A 25,310-nucleotide genomic window follows, 5' to 3' on the forward strand; every position below is an offset into this window, starting at 1 on the left:
TTTGTTCATGTAATTACTTAGCATTTATTGATTTGAGAGTTATGGAACATGTGTTGCTAATGTTTAACTTTCAAGTGGTTAATTTGTTATGCGTGATCTTGTTTATTTGCCACTCTTTTAGGATTACACTCAGAATGAGTTGATAGTGAGTGAGTTTAGTCAAGATAAAGTTATCAGAAACATGATTGTCCCTATGAATAAGTGTTCCTGCAGGTTGGTTTTAAAAACTGCAGGTTCTGTTTTGAAAACTTTAAGGTTTTGGTTTTTAAAACTGCATGGTTTGTGTTTTAAGTTCTACGTATCTATAAGATGTGAAATTGCAGGTTTGGTTTTGAAGTTTCAGATTCTGTTTTAAAAACTAAAGGTTTTGGTTTTAAAAACTGCAGTTAATACTTTCAGATTTTGTTTAGGATCTACCATTGGACTAAGAAATTTAACAGTTTCTTAATAAAATTCTTAACTTCACTTTTTTTAGTTTTTTCTAAAGTTATAATAAAAAAACTTATTAAGCAACTTTGTTAACCATCAACCAATGGAGATGCTCTTAATCACTGAAAAAAACAATACTACGAAAATCTGAAAGTATTAACTACGAAAAACAATTCTTAACTTCACGTTGAAGATTGGTTTTTAATCAATGAAACCAAAACATTAACCTTAATATAACAATACTACGAAAAAAACAAAACTTTTATTGAAGAGATTAAAATTTAACTAGGAAACTAGGAAACCAAAAAAAAAAGTCAGCAACGGAACAAAGTCAAGGCTCTGTTAAAGTGTGTTGCTTTGGCTGCAAGGTACTCTTCCCATAGCAAACGCCGGTAAATTGGAGGATGGTTCTTGTCGCATGCCAACGGCCCGATCTGAAGATTTTTTGGTGGGCCGGCGAAATAAGCGGCTGAGACACGGTGGTGCGTCTTGTTTACCACCGCACGGTGCATCGTTGTTCTGAACTGTCCATTGGATATGATATGCGATAAATCTCCCATTATGATAACGAGACTACCTTCTATTGGCTCTACTCCAATCCATCTCGACCCTTCTTCTTGTGGACTTTGAATCTCTAGACCTGACCAATCACCAATGCAACATAATTTATAATTATACAATGCTGTTTTGGAATGAATACATAGATTTTTGTGATATCCACGACCCGATAAATTAAAATTTCAAATTTGGTGTTAAATATAATTCTTCTATTCTGAATTTGTAGTGCTTAATTTTATATAATAAACATTTCGTTCATATTCATATGAATCATGCATATCCAATGCACCAAAAAGTGGGTGTCATTTGTAATTAAGTATAAAATTCTAGATATTGAATTTGTAAATATCACTAGTTTTTCGTTTAATTTCCCTTACTTCCAAATGATCAGGCAACCAGTTTAGTCCTAATTCAAGATCTAGATTTACTTAATTTTCGTTTGAAAATTTGTTCTTCCGGACCGGGCACCCCAAATTAAGACATCTTAAAAAAAATGAATGTGTGGTTGTTAAAAAAAAAAAGTAAAACAACAAATACAGTTAACTGAAATGAGATAAAAGATTGAAGATAATGGTAAATATCGTAATATATATAACCTGGAATATTGCCTTGGTAGAGAATGGTGAGTAGGGAGGAGTCTGTGTGAGGTGCTAACCCCATGGCTAGATGAGGGTCAGGGCAAACTGGGTAAGAGTTTAACTGTAGAAAGGATTGGATTGAGTTTGAGTCGGTTCCTGAACCAGTTTTGTCTGGTACAAGCCATCCCAAATCTTCATGTGTTAGCCCTAACGAGCCCATCAACATGGTTATTAGTCTAAGACTTAGATCATCCATCGCCTTCTGGTACTCTTCCATCACATTGCTGCATTTGACAAAAATGTGTTAGAAATTTTGAGTTTTATTCTCATTATTAGTTATATATATATATATATATATATATATATATATATAAATAGATAATGTCAGAGTACTTCGTAAATTTAGAATACCTACCATATTATATAGAATACAATAATTTGATTTGGGTATAACAGCGTTCAGATAAAACATATATATTAGCATAGTTAATTTGTCTTCATTTTACATATTCACATAAAACGTAGAAACAATAACAATCATAATTTGTTTAATTTCTTCACTAAGTAATGAGCATTACTTAGGGTAATAAGAATATAATATCACATTGTTTATAATTCGAAAATAATATCCATTTAAAACAAATATATCTTATAAAATTTTGATTACTCACCAGAACTCGGCATGATCGTCGGGCCATAAGAGTGTAGCGTGACGCCGAAGAGAGGAACCCAAGACGGAGAATCCCTCAGACCACATGAGCTTATCATAGAACATGGAGATCCGAACCACACCGTAACCAGTGGACTCGTCGGGTGATCGGACGGCTAGGATCTTACGATGCATGGGCAAAGAAAAAAGCCTCTTCATTTGGCACTCAACGTTGTGAAGTAACGAGCGTGGGACCCCATGGTCTGTGATATGAAACACACCCCATTCCTCACAGGCCTGTCTTAGTAGCACATGCTGATCCGGGTTGGACAAGCTGATGACGGGGATGGGTAGGGACATGGTTTTAGGCTCGGGTTCGGTTATGGACCAGACGTGAGAGTTGGGTAACGTTTTGGTGTTGGTGAAATCTAGAGGGATGATACGGTCACGGTTCACGGGGTTGTTCTTGAATAGCTCTGTGACGGAGCTCATGATGATTGTATATATATAGGATTTACTTTTATTTTCTTTTTCTTTCTTGTGAGGCATCTGATGGAGAGAAACATTGTAACTTAAGCACTATATATAGAGGTCGATCAGTAAAGAGGTATAAACACATGTGGATTTATGTGGACAAAAACTGTTATTTTGATTTTGACTTTTTTTTTCTTTCTCTGCGTATAACGGATCATAATAAATACATAATTAATATGTAAAAAATAAAGGCAGAGATATATTTGTCGTTTGGGGAAAGTACATTTATGGATCGTGTAGATGAAAATTTCTGACGATTTTTATGAAACTCGCCACATATATGCCTAAATTTAAAGGTGTGATATGGAATCTCTCAACTTGTTTTTTTAAGGATTTTAAAGTATCCTTAAAATTTTTTGTTCAATTGAAAAATTTTAAAAATCTTACGAAATTCTATGTTATTCAACTAAGATTTATATAAAATCATTTAAAATAATCTAGAATCTCTTGTTATTCAATCAAGAATTTATAAAACTAACTTTGAATCTCTTGTTATTCAAAATATCACAACTTTTTTTTAGATTGCTACTTTGAAGGATTCTAGGAAACATTTTTCTTCTTTTTAGTTGAAAAATAATCTTCTCAAAATCATACCCTTTAACATAGAATTTTTAAAGATTTCATCTAACCCAAAACCAGAGAGCGAGAATAGCTCACATCTTTGTCCCAATTGCCATACGACTACGAGGATTCAAAAACCCTTGCTTCTCTCTCCGGTAACGCTGCTGATCACAAGTTTTTTTCTTCCTTACTATTCAACTCTATGTTTCAATCTAAACTCTAGTGCTGCAATTTGATCTATCTGCAATATCATATATGGATTAGTTTGCGTTTTTTTTTTCTTATTTTTTTTGAGTTAAATATTGTTCATATGATTGTTTCTATGTGAATTTGGTTTCTGTAGAGTTGTTTCTGTTTCGTTATCGGAGATTATGTTGACCAAGTTCTAGACCAAGAGTGACAGAGTTAAAGAGCACGAAGGATTCTCTCCAGTTTGCACAGTGGTGTGATCCAGCTCTGGGATTATCGTATAGGTGTTTTGATCGATAGTTTTAAAGAGCACGAAGGACCTGTTCGTGATAGTTTTAACGAGCACGAAGGACCTGTTCGGAGGTATACATATATATGCTTTCTTCTGTTCATCTAGAATTTAACATAAAGTTTCTTCCTTGTTATTGACGTTTAAAATACCCTTCTCATCATTGGGAATCTTAATGCTTGTCTAGTATCTTAATATTGTAAAAGGAAGAAGCTTTGCATTCTTCTTCATTACATTACTGATTACAGTGATCTTAATGCTTGTCTAATATCTTAATCTTGCAGGGGATGATTACAAGCTTAAAGTTTGGAACTACAAAACACGGAGGTGTCTTTTCACTCTTCTTGGCCATCATGATCATATCCGCACGGTTCAGTTCCATAATGATCATATCCCCACGGTTCTTCTTCTTCGTTTCCAATGTCGAGAGGACCAGGTCGTTTAGTACAGGTCGTTTAGCACAGTTCGCTGATGCTCAGTCCAATCAAGCTGCTCTTGTCTCCTTTCACTCTTGCCTTTGACATCGCTGGCTCTGCACCTCGTGGCTTTGGCATCCCTAAATTCATCTCAAAACTTTCTTATCTCTCTGTTTTTGTGAGTTGTTTTCTCTGTTCTTAGCTGTTGTAAAGAAACAAACCACCACCATCTCTATTCTCTCTCTTTTCAGCCATAGAAACCATCATCACAATCTGTAAACTCTCTCTCTTTTCTCCCTCTAATTTGAAAAATCTCTCATGTACTGCAATTTGCAGTTTGTGCAAGATACTTTTATCTTGTCGTCGTAGTCGCCGTAAAAGCATATCGGATCATAGTGCAGTACTATACTTTTTTTTAGATTTTCATTCACGAGACTTTGATTCCTCTGTTTTGGTTTTTGTCACATTCAAGTTTGTTTCTCTTTGTCGTTTCTATTTTTTCTCACATTCATATTTGCTTATCTTTTTCTCAAGTTTGCCTCTCTATCTATCATGTTTGCTTCTCTCTCTCACGTTTGCTTCTCTCTTTCTCTTTACTCTATTTTTGTTCTTATCTAGATAGACAGTCTTTGGAGTTTAGTGATTAATTAAGCTAGAAAAAACATGCTCAAGTTGGAAGGTAAAAGCCATGATGAACGTAAAAGACTCGGCAACACAAAAAACAATGGCCGTGCAGCTTTTTTAATTACTCTGTTTTTGTTTTTGTTTTTGTTATGGTCTAGATAAACAGTTCTTCAGAAATAAGCTATTAATAAAAATCTATAGCAAAATATTTTAAAATCACACAAATATTCCTAATAAAATCTGATAGAATCACATTAACAAAAATAAAAATAAATCTAAAACACAAACAAGTCTCCTAAACATTTCCTAGATTTTACAAAATTCTAAAATATTAAAATCTTCCAAAATCCTTTAAAAAAAAACAAGTTGAATACCCCTCTGTGAGACTATTTGTCAAATAGCAAAACCAATCATCTGACGGTTTTCAAAATAGATTTGTATTTCAAAAACTATCACAAGTTCATCATATTTATTGCATACTCTATATATGTTTGCATCGTTTAGCTTATGTTCTTCATTCATGGACGTTGACTTTTGTAGTGCCAAATATGAAAATATATGTATATATGTATCAATGTATGTATTGAGGAAGGAAATAGGGTTCATAATAATGATCGAAGTGCATTTAAAGTTGTTCTCTCCATGAGTCTTGTCTAAACAGCTCAGGTGCTTTCTTTACCATTCAACCATACACAACTCTAACATACACGTGTGCCTTTCTTTTGTCCTTTTTCCCCTATTCTCTTAAATTCTTTTTTGTCCTTTTTCAATTCCATCTTTGTGTCATGCATGTAACGTTTTCCATCTATGCGATGACAGCTTTTATCTTGTCAAACAAATAAAAACTAGACAGCGCGCTCTATCAAGCTTGTTACTTGTTAGTATATGTTCGGAAAAAGTTGTTTAGGCGTGTAGAAGCTAGACATGAGTGATGTATTTTAATTGTCAGAAGTGGCTTTAGGAAGTGAAAACTCAACGAACTAGATGTCTTCGAAATGGGTTTCGATGGTCTAGGCTCTAGGCTCTAGCCTCTAGCTAGCGTTCTTGTTTACTTATTTGTTTTATTTGTTAAGTTTTAAAACAACATCTTTCTTTTAATGATGTTTTAAAACTTAACAAATCTGAACACTTTTTTGTTTTATTCTATTCAATCCTTGCAAAGTTCTCTAAACAACGTTGAAACTTAATACTATAAAAATGTACCGATATTATGTAAAATAAAATGTCTCAATCAGAAAAAGACTGATAGCAAGAAAATAAAACAAAACTTGATTCATTAACAATCACATGGTATTTATGGAACCACATTTGTTTTATTACAAATGTATTACAAATGCCGTGTAAAACTATGGTTCTATTACAAATTTATCACCAAGTCTCGATCCCACTGCCAGCTACCACCATCTTCATTCTTCAACAAGCTAATCGACAAAAAAGTTTGGAATGTAATCACTGCAAGACGTAATTAAACGCAAGCATTGCCGCAACCTAATGCAGCTCTCGTTAACATGAACCCACACTATGTGACTTCCAAATCTTTTTGTCTCCTTGTTTCAATTTTTTTGCCAAGGTTTCAAATCCACAGACTCTTACTTTTTAATGGCCAAACCTTTTCATTTTCATATATATATATAAAAAAAAAAAAAAAAACTCTATGCATGTCTTTCGTTCGGCGATGTTGTTAACTTTTTAGTGGGCCTAAAATAAATGGGCTTATTATTAAAACATTTCAGGTAATTCATATCTCGGAGTCCATCTTTAGATCGCTTTAGTGCTGTATAATCTGTGATGTGTAATTTGATTTTCCTTAAGAATTAACAAGTACGTACTTGTTTTACATCTATGATTTTTGGCGAACTATCGTACAGTTAACTTGTAGGGTTCGTTTGTAGGAGAACGTCATCATTCTCAGAGTTTTGGTGAGCAGATGTAGGTACTAGGTAGTTCAATCGATCGGTTATTAAAGAGCAAACTTAAATGAGATTGTCTTCCAAAAAACTAAATCATCATGACGAGGCAACAAAATTTGGAGTAGACCCGAGAAATACACCTAAAGGAGAACGATGACGTTTAGGTGTATGCATGGTTTTGGTTTAAGGCTAGAGTTGGACTTGGACGTGATCATAGGTAGGCTCAATCCGATGTTTGAGAAAAGTAATTCATGAGAAAGAAAGAAAATTAAATTATATCTTAGACAGAGTCAACCATGAGCTCAAATAAGAAAAATTTGAGATTGTGGTCTTAACTATATCATAAAAATTAGGATTTTCATAGAAAGTTCGATTTATCAGAATTTTGGTTTTTCTATCTCATTTCAGTCTATATTACCTGCATAATTCAAGATCGTTCGAAGAGGCTCCAAATGCAGGCTTAACCTCGAGTAATGCTAAGAAAATCATCCATAGTAATTTTAATATTTTCTTCATCCACCGGCTTTGTTAGATCTTTCATGCTCAGTTGTCTACTGAAAGCATATGATGTTGCATTTTTCAATACACCTTCAACCTCATCACCATTGTAGTTCTTTGTCCTAGCAGCTTTAAAATTAGATAAATCATGTCAATAAAGTATCATTCATGTTTATATCTTAAAACATTAATACAAGTGCAAAAGGTGTACCAAGTTCTTGGAGATTGACATTGGGAGAAAGAAAAGAATTATCCTTCATTTTCTTTGTATGAATCTGAAGAATTTGTAAGCGTCCAACTTTCATCGGGTAGACTAATCTCAATATGAACCTCTAATTCAAAAAAAGTAGAAAAGGAATGATAAGTCAAACATGTAAATAAATTAATAAAAATTAGGATTTTCATAAAAAGTTCGATCGATCAGAATTTTGATTTTTCTATCTCATTTCAGTCTAAATAATATGTCAAAAAACAAAATTTAGTTTAAAATCTCTCATTGCCGATTCTGATCTTATATGAACTATAATCTAACACTTAATAATTTTAACTACTATATATATACATATATTTATTTATTTTGGTTTTAGACTACTTATATATACATATATTGTATTACCACACTTGAATTCAAACTCAATAGAATTTATTTCTCTTAATAATAAATTATTTCTATCCATGTGCATGATATATCTAGCTATGAATATATATATATATATATATATATATATATATATACATCCTGTACTTTGTTTAGATGGTTAAAGTATTTTTCTAATCTAACGTATATATACACCACATTTTAACACACACACATACACAAAAACAATATACATTACACACGAGACTCAATCAATCGGCTATGGACTTCTTTTAAACTGTCGTCTTCTTATTTTTATTTAGGGTATATATACAACAATTCAATTTGTATTGAGCGTCTTATTTGTGTTTGACGTTTCCATTTGCGTAATTGCACTTATAATTTGTGTATAGCGTTAGAAAAGTAAATAATCAAAAGCATTATAATTAAGCTTGAATGTGATTTGTTTTTCCGAACGGTACATAATGTACGTTTTAAACAAATAAACAATTGCGACTTAACATAAATGTATATAAAACTTCAAGAGATTGGTGTTCCAAAAAAAAAACTTCAAGAGATTGGTGTTCCAAAAAAAACTCCAAGAGATTGATTCATGCAAATAGTAGAAAATGAAATCATTTATAAAATACAGAGCAACTTGCTTCCGCAGTAAAAAAGAAACAACCCGAAGTTTGATAAGATAGATGATTCGTCTAGATACTTCATTGTGCTTATAATATTGAATACCATTTTGACATTTTTGTCGTCTCTCGATTTAGAAAGTTATCAGATAGTATAAGCCATCGTCTCCCTCGATATATAGTCAATACTCTAACCTCAGCCATTTTTTGTCATTTAACTCTTCTTCTTATCCTTTTTTGTTTTGTCAACTCTTTTTTCTTATTAAATGTAAAATAAAAAACAAAAAAAGTATGACTTCAGAAACTGAATACACATGTTCGTGTGTTTATACAATGAGCAAGTGAGAGTTTTTTATGGCGTGGATCAAAATGTATGAGGTGGACGATTATAAGCTCCCATGTTGATGATAAGCACAAGGACGTCGATTTCGTTTTATACCGCTCCACCGTAAATCGTTTGATTTTATATTATTTTTCATTCCAGCTAATCTCCAACTTTCTCAACATTAACTCTTACATATTTCGAGAAAATAATGAATATGTCAACAACATAGTATATATATTTTCATAATCGAGATTAAGAACTTCTAGCTTTTACACAAAGCTTACGAAATAACTTAATTATTATTTCCTTGAGTTATTTCTATATATGTGTCAAATTAAAACTATAGATTATTTACTCTCTTCTTGAAAAAAAAATATATTTATTTTACGAATATTTATTAGTTTCTGTGTAGAGAAATATCCTAAAATATTACTTATAAATTAATTCTTTAAAAAAATATATACCATCACTAGTTTTTTATCCCAAAAATACCATTACAAACTTTTTAGTCCAAAAATATCACACATTCAAATGATTTATGAAAGTTTATAATTAAAAACATTGGGTTTGGATTTAGTATATTAGTAGAATTGAAGTTTAGGTTTTAGAGTGTGATTTAGTTTTGAAGATTTAGAGTTTTAAGTTTGTATATTCTAAAAAAAAAAAATTAATGAAATTGTTGAGAGAAGAAAAAAACTAATAATAATACTTTGATAATGTGTGTTCATTTATTTTCTACAAGTTTTAGAAATTGACTTTAGTTTCGTCTCGCGATTCTATACATGTTCAATTCACCGAATCAAAAGCAATAATTAATGAAGTCAACGTCAACCAAATTTTCATTTATTTCTTCTTCTTCTTCTTCTTATCTTTTGAAATCTAATAAAAATAATTATTTACTGACTTAATGTATATGCGCGTGTGTTTGTTTATATATAGAACAAGTGGTACTTTCTTAATTTGTAGCTCCAATTAGTATTCATAACGTACTACAACAGCGTACCACAGCAACGTCGTTTTTGTTTGATATAAGCTCTCTTCTATATCATTTGATTTTATATTCACATACAGTCTAATGATCTCCAGGTTGTTGGGAAAAAGACTTTCATACTTCGATAATATTTAAATTTGTCCACAACACAAAGCATCTTCGTAAGTTCGTATACATTCCTCCAAATTAAAGAACAGCTTGTAGTCTATACCACAGTCCACAGCCCAATGTTTTGTAATATATTTATTAACAGCCCCATGACACAACTTACTACTCTGCGTACAAAAACGTTCAAGAACAGAATTAATATGTTAGTTATTTTGGCACTTCTACGTCGTTATTTACGCTTTGTTGTTGTGATCGTTTAGATGTCTTATGTGTTTGGTAATTCTTCATATATGATTAACAATATTTACATCGATAAATAATATATACACAAGTTCTTCATAACATGTGGTCTTATTTAAATTATTATCGTATAAGAATATACCTCAAGTTTTTATATATATGGTTACCTAAGATCCGAAGGATATTCTAAGTAGATGAACTCACTGGCCATGTCACTAGCTTGATCTTTAACTACAAAATATTCAAACAATGTGGAAAATAACCATTCATTCAATACGAAAATTAAATTACATAAATGAAAAGCAAGTTGCTTAGTTTGCTTGACGGCTTTAAGCAAATTGGCCGGTTTATATACTATGATGATAAAGTTGATAAGCGAATAGATAATTGATAGCGCTTATAATATATTGACCTTAAGAGCTTTGTCTTAATCCCGTGGTTTAATAACTAAAATTACACATTAATTACTTATTTAAAAAGCTGTTAGGCCGAAACGCCAAATTGCAGAGATACAAGCAAAGTTTGAGTTGTGGAATCAAAGTCAAAGCTGCACACTATTGTCTTTCATCAGTTTTGTTCTTATCGTTCTTGCAGTTTCCACGTAGTAGCCGATCTCACTAAGTAACAAAAGATTTGTTCTTTTTTAAGGATCGACCAAAATCGGAGTTGGTAACAAATATATAAATATGACGCCTAAAAACTATATAATATACGTTTTCATGTAGAGTAACTTTGCACCAGTCCCTGATCTTTATTCTGATAATAATAATAATATATACTATATATTAGATTATTAGATTATTAGTAGCATAACTTATCGCATATTGATATGAATTTTAAAAAATAAAAGCCATGCTAGCACAAAAATTAAAAACTTAGCTAGCAATAACTTATACTTTTACCTTTTAGCCACACAGCCTTAAGCACTAATAAAGAAATTTGATTTTTGTGAACGTCGTTTTCGTTGGAAGACATAAAGCTTCTTGGTTGGGTGAATTTAGAAGAAAAAAATATTCAACGTAATTTTTGGAGAACAGCTTGCGCGCAGACGACAACATTCTTCAAGTTGCCACTTGAACCCTCAAATTGGCTGCTTAATTAGAGAAAAAAAAATGTCACTTGTTACTTTGTTAGTCTTTTTACGAAATAATATATATTTAGATTTTTGTCGTTATATATAAGTTGGTGGGTTGCATTTGTCTTATGATGGTCCACGTTAATTTCGTGAGAAACCTTTAACGTGTTTCTTTTGAGTTTTTTTTTTTCCTTTTTATTTGTCTGCTCAAAAATAGGAAGGACTTTAAACCAAAATCATTACTTGATTACGTGCTCCTTAATATCATGTTTTGTTTGTTTACAAGGTATCGTTATCGTTATGGATGACCAACTCATTCTTGCTAACTTGTAATAATCTGTTCTACTTATATATTACCCACTTCATACCGTTACTTGAACTTATGGTACAACTTATCTTCCGGTATCGATCTAATTTAGGATTTCACGTCAATTTCAATAGTAATTTACTTAGTGGGTTAAAAGTTTACGATTCGGATGGGTCGGATCCGTGTTGGAGACTTGGAGTGTATAATGTGCATTACATATTTCAAATTCATTGTTGTAGTTTATATTAAAGGTAGTTTAGCCGTAAATCATAGTTTTAAAGAAAATATCCGTCCAATAGACCACAACCATTCACGCTTTCCACATAAAGTGTATTCACATTTCATCATACTTTACGTGATCATTTAGATGTCTTGAGATTATTAGTCTGTTGTAAAGAAACACGATTAACCAAATAAATTATATATTACATCATCGAGAGATCTAAAGATTTTATGAACTAATTAGGTAAACATTAGAGTAAATATACTGTTAGGTTATAATTAAAAAGTGTAGTGATGAGAAGAGAAGTTCATTAAGAGGTTGAACTCTAAAAGAATAAACTTATGTCGAAAATGTAATAACTCTGACAAAATCCTCTAGAAATTAGAAACTTATAGAAACTCTTATTTGGGTCCTATCAACATAAGTATGAACCAATGTTTTAGGTTTTTTTACGGTAGCCTTTAATTAGTACCATTTTCCGGCAATGTATGTGGCTTTTCCGATTGCCGTTTATGTGGTTGAAATTAATATAATTTGTTTTTGTTTTAAAGAACTTTCGTATTAGTTTGCTTAGTAAAATTTTCGTGGGCAAATTGGATTTGACTCAACCGATATTAACACTACAACTGCCAGTCCATGAAAACCTAAGTCAAGATATGTAATTTCTAAACTACTACTACTCCTTTGTTCTACATTTAGTATTTAAACATAAATTTGTTCTTTATGGTTAAATTTAGTAAGACGTATATGAACAGAGTTTTATGACAGCATTATAGGTTTTGTTTTTATAACCTTTTTTTAGGCCATTGCAATGTAAAACGTCACATGATAACTTATATTTTGATCAAAAAAAATTAGTTTACACAAAATGTATTAGATAGAGTCTAATTTCTTAATATCCAAACGTTGAAAATTTGAAATATTTCCTAGCTTCATTGAATCTAGACATTCGTTTGATAAGATCTAAAAGAAAATATGTATTTATATGTTTGTATAAAAGTTTTGTTTACAGCAATACCAAACATGTTTATGTTTATCCATCATAATATGTAATTGTATATAATTATATGTTTGAAAAGATAAACATATCGATCTGTTGACAAAAAAAAAAAAANAAACGAAGAGATACAAAAGAGGAAATAGCAAAATTAAAAAAAAAAAAGGGTCATAAAGATTGGACTTAAATTAAGGGTTATTAAACTTAGGATTAAGAATGACCCAATGAAAAATTAAAATATGAACAAAGGAAGTAGTGAGAATAGTCGCAATCGAAGACAGCTACACACGAGCGTAGCGTGCTTGAAAGAGACACCAAATCCTGTTTTCGTGGGGTACGAACACTATACTTTCACTTTTGCTCCTCTTTGTTTATTTTTATTTGTAGTTTTTTGTTTGGTTTTTTCACTCTTTTTTCACAAATACATTTTTTTTTCTTCGTCAAGTTTTTTGATTATTTCAGTCTCTTCCAGCAGCCTTCCAGGTGTAACTGGTCACACATTTGCTCGGCTTACCTTTAACCAGGTGTTTTCAATCTTCATTGATTTTAGGGAACTGTTTTTCCAATATTTTCTATAAGTTTTACATTCCCTATATGTGATTTTTGGGTTAATTTTTTTAAAAAAATTTTACATCTGTACTCTTCTACATATTGAACAAATACTTTTGATTAAAAAGTAAAAAAAAAATATATATATATATAGTAATTAGTGTTAAATTATTATTCACTAGTTATCATGTAGTCACTAGTTATCATGTAGATTTATCACTTATCAATTACATATAAAAACTATTTAAAATACCATAATTAATTTAAAACTCAGTTGCGAAAATCCACCGAAAATATATTTTTTGGCAGCCCGTTTTTTTTCCTTTTCTAATTAGAATTTAAAAAATTAAATTAAAAACCTGAGAGAGAAAGAGACGTCAAAGAAAGGTTCTCTTCAGACTTTGATTTCTGAGCTCTATAAATATAAACTCTCTTCTTCACACTTTTCTCACACAACTCTTAATACTCCCATCAATTAAGTATCTCTTTCTCTTTCTCTCTTTATCACTCTTCTTTTTCTTGATTCTTGTGTTTCGTTCTTGTTTTTAGCTACTTCGTTGATTCATAAGGTCACTCCGTTTTCTTCTCCAACCATCATCTGTTTCCTCTTTAACCGGACGGACTCAACAGATCAAAATCTTTTTAGGATCAAGAAGATATATGTAAAAGGAATCTTTTTTGAATAGATATCTATCTCTCTACACGAAATCGAATCAGATGGATCAAAAAGTTAGACAATTTGAGGTTTGCACTCAAGACGGTAGCGTTGATCGTCACGGCAATCCAGCTATCCGAGCTAATACTGGCAAATGGCTCACTGCTATTCTCATTCTTGGTACATCTCTATACATATATATGAACTCATCTTCTTCTTTATAAAAGTGTTTTTTGTTTTAGACGCTAAAGATTTATTTTTTATTTTTATTTTTTTTTGCGATTGATATAGTGAATCAAGGACTTGCGACGCTTGCCTTCTTCGGTGTCGGAGTGAATTTGGTTTTGTTTTTGACGAGAGTGATGGGACAAGACAATGCGGAAGCGGCGAATAATGTTAGTAAATGGACAGGAACTGTTTATATCTTCTCTTTGCTCGGTGCTTTCCTCAGTGACTCTTACTGGGGACGTTACAAGACTTGTGCAATCTTTCAAGCTAGTTTCGTTGCTGTAAGTCTCTTCAAATCAACACACTACTCTGTTTCTTGTTTCTTTATGTAAGGCATGTTGTTGTTCTGCCTTACACTTTAGGGCTTTATTGCTTGAGGCATAAGTTAAAACTTGTTTTAATTCGGTTGGTTATAGGGATTGGTGATGTTATCTTTATCTACTGGTGCGTTGTTGCTTGAACCAAGTGGCTGTGGAGTTGAAGAGTTGCCGTGTAAGCCTCACTCGACGTTCAAGACGGTTATCTTTTATCTATCGGTGTATCTAATCGCGTTAGGGTACGGTGGTTATCAGCCGAACATAGCTACCTTTGGAGCTGATCAGTTTGATGCAGAGGATTCAGCTGAAGGACACTCGAAAATCGCATTTTTCAGTTACTTTTACTTGGCTCTGAATCTCGGATCGCTCTTCTCTAATACCGTTTTGGGTTATTTTGAGGATCAAGGGAAGTGGCCGCTAGGGTTTTGGGCCTCCGCAGGCTCCGCCTTTGCTGGTTTAGTACTTTTCTTGACTGGCACGCCAAAGTACAGACATTTTACGCCTAGAGAGAGTCCTTGGTCTAGATTCTGCCAAGTATTAGTTGCTGCAACAAGAAAGGCTAAGATTGGTGTGAACTATGAGGACTTGAATCTTTATGATTCCGAGACTCAACGAACTGGAGATAAGAAGATTCTTCATACCAAAGGCTTCAGGTAGATAACAGCTTCAACAAAAAAATTATGTTATAATAATCACAGAAACAATCTTCAAGATCAGCTCTAACTATGTTTTGTCTACAGATTCTTGGATAGAGCTGCGATCGTTACGCCTGATGATGAGGCTGAGAAGGTGGAGAGCGGATCGAAGTATGATCCATGGAGGCTGTGCTCAGTGACTCAAGTTGAAGAAGTGAAATGTGTTTTAAGACTCATACCAATCTGGCTCTGCACCATTCTCTACTCTGTGGTTTTCACTCAAATGGCTTCACTGTTCGTTGTGCAAGGCGCGGCGATGAAGACTAACATAAAAAGCTTCCGGATTCCAGCTTCAAGCATGTCTAGTTTCGACATTCTCAGCGTCGCCTTCTTCATCTTCGCTTACAGGCGGTTTCTAGATCCACTCTTTGCTAGACTTAACAAAACAGAACCCAACAAAGGTCTCAGTGAGCTTCAGAGAATGGGGGTTGGGCTCGTGATTGCGATAATGGCGATGATTTCAGCAGGAATCGTGGAGATATACAGACTGAAAAACAAGGAACCGGAAAGTACTTCAGACTCGAGCTCTTTGAGCATATTCTGGCAAGTGCCTCAGTACATGTTGATAGGTGCATCAGAAGTGTTCATGTACGTTGGTCAACTCGAATTCTTTAACAGCCAAGCTCCAACAGGGCTAAAGAGCTTTGCAAGTGCGCTATGTATGGCTTCAATATCTCTAGGAAACTATGTAAGCAGTTTGTTAGTTTCCATTGTCATGAAGTTCTCTACAACAGATGAAGTGCCTGGCTGGATTCCTGAAAATCTCAACAAAGGACACTTGGAGAGATTCTACTTCCTCCTAGCTGGTCTAACCGCTGCTGATTTTGTGGTTTACCTTATTTGTGCGAAATGGTATAAGTATATTAAGTCTGAAGCAAGTTTCTCCGAGTCCACAACTGAAGAGGAGAAAGTCTGAGTAAAGAGGTGGAGAGTTTTTGTGAGTGCTTATGCTGTGAAGCTTTTTACAGTAATCTGTTCAAAGCTGAGCTTGTTCTGTAAAATAAACTGGTCTTGTTGTGCTTTTTTGGCTTACTCTTGTGCAAAATTTTGTTGATATTTCTCAAATAAAGACAAGTTGATTCCACTCACCTGTTATAGCAACTTTTCTCTCATAAACTAACTTTGAATCAGTCAAAATTAAACAGTTAACAACAGCAAATTACAAATATTAATCATAAACTTAATGTCTCAGTGCAAACAGGGACCGTTAATTGTAAAACTGCAGAAAAAGCTTAATGGCAACTATAACCAACTTTACTAATTTCTACTTGAGTACTAACAGCCTGATAACAAGCCAAACGTTCATGCTTAGGTCTTTCTCTGTAGTCCCACGAGCTGTTGCTTCAACTCAAGAGTTTCTTATGATACAAAATCGTGATCCAGCCCCAACTGTTGTTACAACAAGAGAAACAAGAGAGCAAGCCTGGTTCATCGTTTTGCAAAGAAAGGAACTTGGCAAAGAATTCGTCTTGGTAGCTGTTTTTACCAAGAGAATGGAGAAATGATGTAGAGAATGTGCTTTGTAATTCACATGGTTCTAATTTAAGAGTATCTTCCTGAAGATGGCATCCGTTGCAGAGACCGCTGAAAGTCTGGCTTTAAACGCTTGTTTGACATCCCGGCAAATGATCTACACATCAACAAGAAAACCGGTTTTAATATATATCAACTAACACATAGTTATATTCGAAAATCATACATATGATTAAGAACAAACCGTGGAGATCCTTGTCGCTTATGCAGAGGTTGACCAAGCATTGATCTCACATTACACAGTGCTCTCTCAGCAGCCTAAAAGGTAAGAACATCAGAGAAGGGGAAATATGGAATCAGAATAGAACAGAGGCAAGAATTTAGTTGAGTTACCTGCATTCGAGCTTCATCCCATGTTGATCCAACTCCTTCTCCTAAAACACGCCCATCTATCTCAACCTGAAAGATATTACAAAGAGAATCAAGCGGGGTCTGCACTGTAGATATCTCAAACTAAATGAAACAGATATGAAATATACTGATGGCCCTGAAGAACATGTCATGAATCTTTCTATTTTTCATAAATGCTGTTCAGAACTGAAAACTTTTGTCTTAGATTTTCATAAATCTAACACTTATGTGGAATCTTTAGGGGTGCGAACCTGCGCATGTAATTCATCTCTGTGGACCATGTCTGATGGAAGTGGACGCTGAGATTGAAAAGCCATCTCAAAACCCTCCGATGCACACTGGAAATTGGTTAAGGATATGAATCAAAGATGAGAAAAATAATATGCGAAAGTGAGCAAGCAACCTAATCAACTAACAGAAATTAAGGAGATACATACCAATTCCCTAAGCGCAGTTATGGAGCCAGTGTGCCTCATAGAACCTTCTAATCTCGGATCTGTAGGTCTAGAAGGAACTGGCATTGCTGTTTCATCTCTACCAAATGGCTGATTATCAAGCGCATTTGCATTTCCCATTATCATATTTCCATTGGTGAAGGGGCTAGCATCTCTGTGGCTTGGCACTGAGTCACCATGTGAACGCATATATACATCTGCAGAAAAAGGGGTAAAAACTCAAAAAACAGGAAACTAACAAACAAAAATCCTAAGAACAATGTGAATGAATCCAACCAATATTAAAACCTGACTTAAGGGGTGGGACCCACAGTTTTGTAAAATCTGTTGATGTGAGATATCATAACATACTGACACACGACCGACTGTGGTGGCAGTTCTCATACTCATTGATATAAACCCATTTACGAGGACTAACAGGAATCTACAATAGGTCTATTAACAACATTGAACACTCCTATGAGTAGTTAGCGTGGTATTGTTACAGACTAAACAGATTAGTTATAGCCTGAGATCTACCCTCTAGAATAGCTACCAACAATGTGAAAGTGGTGTAGGAACGTCAAACAAATAACACTTGCCCAATATTGCAGATTCAAACAATATATCTCAATTACTATCCCTGCAGACAGTTTAAATCACGAATACATCAGGAGTGAGAATGTCTTACCAGCTAAGTTCTGTATAGAAGCTTCAGCAGCCTTGTGCAGGGCTTCTCGTCTCGATTTGCCAGTCCCTTCTCCAATTTTTTCACCAGAAAGCCAAGCCTGCAAAGAAAAACATAGATTTAGTGTACAGTTGACAAAATCAACAAAGCAACTCATCTAAGGGAATAGAGAATCTCAAAGAGCATAAGGTTCCACCAAAATTACACACAGCATACAATACGCAAGAAACAGATAAAGTCTAAGAGCTAGTACCTCAACAGAAAACCGCAAATCCGTACTAGCAACCAAACTTGGTTTGTACTCCACCTACAATATCATGGAATATATAATACATCAACTCACGTTTGGAATCAATGGTAATCACGATGATATTCACATACCTTGGCACCACATTTGATAGCAATTCCATGTAGAACATCAGCAGAAGTCTCTGTTGCTGAGACACTTCGTTCAGGTACGAAGTCAAGATCACTGTTCCTAGAAGAAGATTGATTCCAAGACGCCTCCTCCCCTAGAAAGTCCATCCCAATTCCCCAGTCAGTAATTTCTCTTCAGTAAAAATTGATACAAGAAGAAATAACTTTGATGGCGTACCATAGAAAGGTTGAGAGCCAGGTAGATTGTTGTTTGACCTTAATTGTTCATCTCTCCGGAGCGACTGCAAATAGTGAGCACCGAACAGCGTAATGTAGCAGTATATAAAGGCCAACAAAATTCCCAATTGATTAATCATAGGTCATATAAGATTAGTGGTACCTCCTTCGGCGGCCTGCGATTCTCATGAAGCATCCTGTCAGATTGAGTTGAGTTATCAATCTTAGAAAAAAATGATGGATGGCGAGGCCTGTGCTTTTCCATATGAATCATTTCAGAATCCAATGGATATTCTTTGGGGACTGCTCGACGGATTTGAGCTGGATCCATCTCCTCCTCAACAGGAAACCAACCATTTCTTGGCTGCACATGTGGGGGTGGAGCTTGAACTGGAGGTCTCTGAGGAAAAGGAGGTTCACTTGAAGCAGGATCCCTAGTATCTTGTCCATGCTGCAATATGAGGAGCCTCCTCCTAGTATCTGGATCTAACTCTGATTCAGGTACCTCACCTTCCTCTCTAGCAGGAGAACTCTGCAAGCTTGGTTCTACAGGAACCAAGTTTTTAGCTATTGATGTTGGTTGTTGAAACGGAATACTTGGAAAGGCCATAGCAGATGGTTGTGGTGCTGCTTGTTGAACGACTGGTACTGGTACTGGTACTGGAACTGAAACAGAAGAAGCAGATACAGATGCCATGGAGTACTGAATAGGAGCAGCTATCCTCGGATCTATATTTGCCGCCGGAAGGACAACTGAAGATGCAGAAATTGCCTCCTGAATAAAAGGGAAAATTGTATTTAATTTTCATCGTAGGGTAGAAAACATTAAACCAGAAGACATGTTTACTGGAGTTGACATCCTTAATAGATCACCACAATAACTCTGTAAAAATGGAGCCTCAAAATTTAATCACCTTCAGTCTTCTTTCCACTTCAGCATCAGCCATTCCGTCATAGGAAAGTGGATCTTTGTTCCCATTTAAAGATGTATCGTCCTATATTGAAAAGAGAATGAGCTACTGGAAGCAGTTTGGAGGGTGAAAAAATATACATTGTTGCATAGAAATGACATAATCTACCGCAATGCCTGGAAGAGACCCAATAAATTATCTACTCACAGCCACTAATAAGTATCACAACTAACCTCCGGCACCAAATAATGGCTGACATCAGGCGGAGAAGGAATATCATCATTCTCATAAGATATTTCATTAATTCTTGGTACCAGACTTTCATCAAAATCCCTGTAACCAAGTTCAAATACCATGTACCCGTCAGTATGTACTAAGGAAGCACCCTTGATCTAGTAGAGATGCAAAGAAACAAACGTCTATTATCAAATTTGAGATCTTACTTGAAAAATCCACCTCTGACACCACAAGCAACGTTTCTGGCAACACATAGTACTGGTGTCGCAGATGCCTACAGAAAAAGAAAAGGAACTATATGTAAGCAATTTCAACAAAGTTAAAAAATTAATTACCAATTTCAAACAAGTAAAAAATTGTACTTACTTCCGCTTGAGGAGAATAATAGGGAGCGAATGCAGGAACAACATGCACCCTCGGCTGATCCTTCTCATCCCAAACTTTCAGCCGATCATCAATTACCAGTGCCATCTTCGGATGGCAGGTTCCGTCGAGAAACACATTGAATAGTGACTTTTTAAAACCTGTGGTGGTTAATTACAAGCTTGTAAGAAGTAAACCATGATGAAAAATAAGCAGGTATAAGTTACCAAAAAAGTATACCTGATTTCACACAAACAATGCGAGCTAGCAAGTCATTTATGTTTATCAAACTCCCTTCTGGATCAAGGAGCCTCCACATCTCTAAGGCATAATCTCTTTCAGCCATTGTGCAAACATATACTTCAAAACGCTTGCGCCCCTTTGCTGTCAAATAGCTTCGAAGTTCCTCCCATGAAGGCCTCATTCTCACAAGAACACTTGTATCACGATTCTGCGTGTAAATACAGGAATCGAGAATCAGCCACAGGAATTCAGAAAATTCTAGGTGCTCAACAAAGGAATAAGCGACAAAAAAATTAAAGGTTATCTTTCCAATGTGATCCAGAATATATGCAATTAAATACGACATGTTGCTTGCCTGTTGGATAGTTATTCATGGAAACCATCCACAACTACTTAATTGTGTTTTAAAAGTGTGGTATGCATCAACATATAGGAATACCGGAAACAGAGACTAACAAACATATACTAACTTCAAGAATTGCATACCATCGGATTAATGCGAGTCAGGATAATATTCTTCTCTTGCAACCTTATCAGGGGACGAACAAGAGGCTGATGGTTGTCAGACAAGGCAGGAACAATTTCAGATTGCACCTTCATCACCTCCCCGTTTTCAACAACCTGGTCACTGTCAACATATTGCTTCAATAGATTTTTATCATCTTGATAACGTTTCATCTCAGCCACCATAATGGCAATGCGTTGAGGGTCCATCTCATTGTTTATTCTCCGCTGCAACCCATCAATCTTATCCTCAAATGAGCGCATGGTATTCGCCACTACAAGGGTTTCATCAAGATCAAAGACAATACCCAGACATCTAATATTCAACATGACAAGACAGGACTCGTAGATTCCAGGAGCAACAACAAATGCCCAGAAAAAAGGACGGTCATTGTTGATATTTTCTGAGTACATGGCAACCAAATGGAGCTCTTCTTCACCCAGGAGCATTACTGCCGTCTGCAAGAAACCAGAAATCCAAAGAATCAGAAAATATGAGGACAATTTGTAACACAGCTCATATGCAATTTCGTAAAGCTGGAAAACAAATTAATTCAGTCAATTACGCCTGCCTATTCTTAGTTAACATCAATTACGCCACACAAGATTCAAACCCCCACTCTACTAGCAGGGACAAGTATCTAAAGCCTCAGACTTGATGCAATTGTGACATTAAGGAAGTTATATAATGACCCAAAATCCCAGTTTTCATAAGTGTTTATAAGTCTTAGATTGATAAAATCCTAGTTTTACAGGTTCCACAAGGTATAATACTATACCTTGTTCTCCGTGAGACAGGACGTGTAGAAAAAACTTAGTGACTCCTGAACAGGGGACGCTGAAGCTTCCAATTTGAAACACAGGCCACAAGATGAAATTGTCGTAAGTACAGCAAGAGGAGGAGATCTCTCGCTAATAGAAGAAAAGTGGCTTGTTCTGATTCCCATCTTGGCTTTCTCCATAACTTCCCTCTGTTTCTTCTTCCTCTGCTTCATCACATCATCTTCTTGCTGATGATATTGCTGCTGCAAGTCCCTTGAAGGGTATATCTCCATTTCCCCAACCCTCCCATCTTCATGAAACAGTTCTACTCTATTATTATTACCAAACATACTTTTTTTTCCTTCTCCCTTTTCTCCCTTCTTTAAAAGCAAGTCCGTATCAGAAAAAAGTTGACAGATCAATGGGGGGGATGTCTATTGTTGTCTCATCACAAAATTGGTTCTATCAAAATCTAATCTTTTTTCTTGTCCCTTGGCCTGATTTAGATTTTGATTGATCACCAGTCCACACACACACACTAGTTTTTGAAAATTGGATCCAGAGTTTTTATCTTAGCAAGAAATCAAAAAATCAAGAAAACAAAAAAAAAAAGGAGAGATTTTGATAAATGGGTTAAGAGAGAAAAGGATGAGAATTTAAGTGGTTTGTTCTTTAGATATTGTTCTCCCTTCTGAATATATATAGATAGATCTGTAAAATACCGATGATGAATGTGAAAAAAAAAACCTAATTCTTCTTCCTTCTTAGGTTGATGAGGAATGATGATTTTGTTGTTGTATCTGGGGAAAAAAGTTTATTTTAGGTTTTGTGGCTTTTGTGCTGCGTTCTTTAAGAATCAAGAGAAACCCTAGATCTGCCAGATAAACCAACCCCAAGAGTCAAGATTGTGAATACGGGCATCATTGAGCGTTTTGGTCTTTGGGTTTTTAAAGGGAAACACGAACGTCCCTTCATTTTTTTTTAACCATTCTTTTTTTTTTTGTATATTTTACAAAAATAAAAATAATACTATTTTTGAAAATAAATAAAACTGCCTAAAATAGTTTGTTTACGTATCAACTCAAAAAAACCTGTCAAATTCTGGTATATTTTTCCGACTACTTCTACTTGTGTGAATCTGTGTTATTTGTACTTTTTGATTATACTCTTTTCTGATCCCATGTTTAAGTTTTTTTTCCTGTGCCAAGATTCATATATACCACAAGATATTTATAGTTGATAACTCTAACTCTCTTTTTTTTTTTTAATAAACACTATTCATTCAAAAGCTATGATTCTTCACATTTGTTTTAGTCTCTTCGCTTGTGAACATTTACACCAAGCTTGAAGAATGCTTTCTTTTGTTCTTCATAAAAGTATGGTTTAGTATATAAAACTAAATTTTATTTTGTTTTTTTAATGATAGTCCCACAACAGTAATTTTTTAAAACAATTTTCTATATTATAACTAGAAAATATATCTGTTACATATATACGTTACACATTTAGTAATGGTTACTTAACATTTTCCTTATATATTATAAATACGACACTCGTAAGCAAATATATAATATTCAATTTATATAACTAGAAAATACCACTAATAAATTCATTCTACATGAAGATTTGTGCTTTAAAGCTGAATGTTTTTACAATAATAAACCATTCCTTTTGAATTTTATTTGTAGTTGATATCTCTAACTCTTTTTTGAAATAACACTATTCATTCAAAAGATATGATTCTTCACATTTGTTTTAGTCTCTTTGGTTGTGAACATTTATATATATATATATATACCAAGCTTGAAGAATGCTTTCTTTTGTTCTTCATAAAAGTATGGTTTAGTATATAAAACTAACTTTTACTTTGTTTTTTAAATGATACATAGTCCCTCAATAGTAATTTTAAAAACAAATTCTATATATAATTAGAAAATATATCTGTTACTTATTATTCAAAAAAATATATTGGTTACGCATGCATAACGGTTACTTAACTTTATCCTTATATATTATGAATACGACACTCATAAGCAAATATATATTATTCCATTTATGTAACTAGAAAATACCACTAATAAATTCATGCTATATGGAGATTTGTGCTTTAAAGCTGAAAGTTTTTACAATAGTAAATTATTCCTTTTGAAATTTAATTAAAAAATTTTAGAGAATAAAAAACAAACCTACTAACTACTATTACAATTTGGTTTGGGTCCAAATCTTAAACATATTTTATGTAAAAAAAAAAAAATCATGTACCTTATTGCTCAAAATAAGTAAACTTTAATTTTTACGATCAACAATCTAGAAATTTAATGTATAATCTAAATAAAAATTGGAAATCTATTAGTCTGTGTTGACTTTCTGAAATGAAAAAAAAAAACAAATCACAAAAGATTATTTTAATACCATAATTAGTCAAACATTTTTTAATCAAAGTAATAATGATAAATATACCACAAGTTTCATCTAAGACGAAAATTAAGTAGTGAATGTGGCAGCAAACCACTTATTCACACAAAAAAGAGAATTAAAACATGTTGAGTTTTATGATGTTAATCAGTTGAAAAAGAGTGTATTGAATCCATTGTAGAGTATCAGTCATTTTATATATCTTTTTTTTTTTGGTATCATATATCTTATATATTAGTATCAGTCATTTTAAACTTTTAATGTAGAATCATATCAAAACATAAGAGAAAATAAAATTTAAAAAAAAAATGAAAACATCACTAATAGAATTGAATCCATTGTAGAGTTAACATGCGTGCATCATGAAAAAAGTGACGAGCATCTATGCATTTAAACTTCCAATGTGGGAGCCTAACGAGGCACAAAAAAATTTGAAGAACGAAGAACATCACAAATAGAAGTGATTACACAATATAGTTAACTTCGTGCATCATGAAGAAATCGAGACTAAACAAAAATGGGTAAGTTTACATTCAGCCATCAATCAATCTCGACTTTGCAAGAGTAGATGTTTTTTTTTTTTTTTCATGATTCTAAAAGACATAGCGTTAAACCTGTAAGAGCATATTAGCTTAGCCTCCTTAAAAACATATATACGATTTGTAATTTGTTTATATTTTATTAGCTTTTCGATCCTTTCCAAGAAAAATAATAATTTAATAAGTTTTTTAAAAATTTGTTTGTAACTTCTGTTAAAATTATGAAAATAATACATCAATACAATAAAACTTTTTGTTTTTTCATCAGGTGCTAACAGCTCAGCTTTTATTTGAAACAGAGACTGACAAATCAGAAAAATTCTGTAACCAATCAAATTATAACAATTAATACAACTCATCTTTTCTGACACATCAGAAAAAATCTATAACCATTCAAATTATAACAATTAATACAACTCATCTTTTTTTTGCCAATGACACATTGATTTCTTCTTCTTTCTATCGTCCAATTTTAGTATTGTATTTCTTTTTTAGCCAAAAACGATGGTAGTAGCGGCCAAGGTCTTAGCGGATTCGTCGAGAAGATTAACTCAAGTATCCGTAGCTCCCATA

General features: G+C 33.6%; 3 protein-coding genes and 1 long non-coding RNA gene across 4 annotated transcripts; 2 read left to right on the plus strand and 2 right to left on the minus strand.

Moving 5' to 3' along the window:
- Positions 585-2,749, minus strand: LOC104722885 (gibberellin 3-beta-dioxygenase 3-like). Its single transcript, XM_010441141.2, has 3 exons — positions 2,237-2,749; positions 1,584-1,849; positions 585-1,069 (listed from the first exon to the last, which is right to left on the minus strand). Exons 1-3 carry the CDS (start codon positions 2,704-2,706, stop codon positions 744-746), a joined length of 1,062 nt encoding a protein of 353 aa, XP_010439443.1. The 5' UTR covers positions 2,707-2,749; the 3' UTR covers positions 585-743.
- Positions 3,360-4,513, plus strand: LOC104722887. Its single transcript, XR_757256.2, has 3 exons — positions 3,360-3,464; positions 3,653-3,861; positions 4,072-4,513. It is a non-coding gene; the product is annotated as an uncharacterized LOC104722887 (long non-coding RNA).
- LOC104722888 (protein NRT1/ PTR FAMILY 7.2-like) lies at positions 13,720-16,247 on the plus strand. The gene is made up of 4 exons (XM_010441142.2): positions 13,720-14,103; positions 14,215-14,432; positions 14,568-15,121; positions 15,209-16,247. Exons 1-4 carry the CDS (start codon positions 13,986-13,988, stop codon positions 16,077-16,079), a joined length of 1,761 nt encoding a protein of 586 aa, XP_010439444.1. The 5' UTR covers positions 13,720-13,985; the 3' UTR covers positions 16,080-16,247.
- On the minus strand, positions 16,301-22,713 carry LOC104722889 (RNA polymerase II C-terminal domain phosphatase-like 1). Its single transcript, XM_010441143.2, has 17 exons — positions 21,801-22,713; positions 21,004-21,480; positions 20,515-20,725; positions 20,278-20,435; positions 20,118-20,185; positions 19,908-20,007; positions 19,678-19,758; positions 18,927-19,538; positions 18,765-18,828; positions 18,551-18,681; positions 18,423-18,476; positions 18,173-18,269; positions 17,485-17,699; positions 17,299-17,385; positions 17,030-17,095; positions 16,881-16,954; positions 16,301-16,793 (listed from the first exon to the last, which is right to left on the minus strand). Exons 1-17 carry the CDS (start codon positions 22,131-22,133, stop codon positions 16,706-16,708), a joined length of 2,916 nt encoding a protein of 971 aa, XP_010439445.1. The 5' UTR covers positions 22,134-22,713; the 3' UTR covers positions 16,301-16,705.

This window comes from Camelina sativa, chromosome 11 (assembly GCF_000633955.1).
Source record: "Camelina sativa cultivar DH55 chromosome 11, Cs, whole genome shotgun sequence".
NCBI lineage: Eukaryota > Viridiplantae > Streptophyta > Magnoliopsida > Brassicales > Brassicaceae > Camelina > Camelina sativa.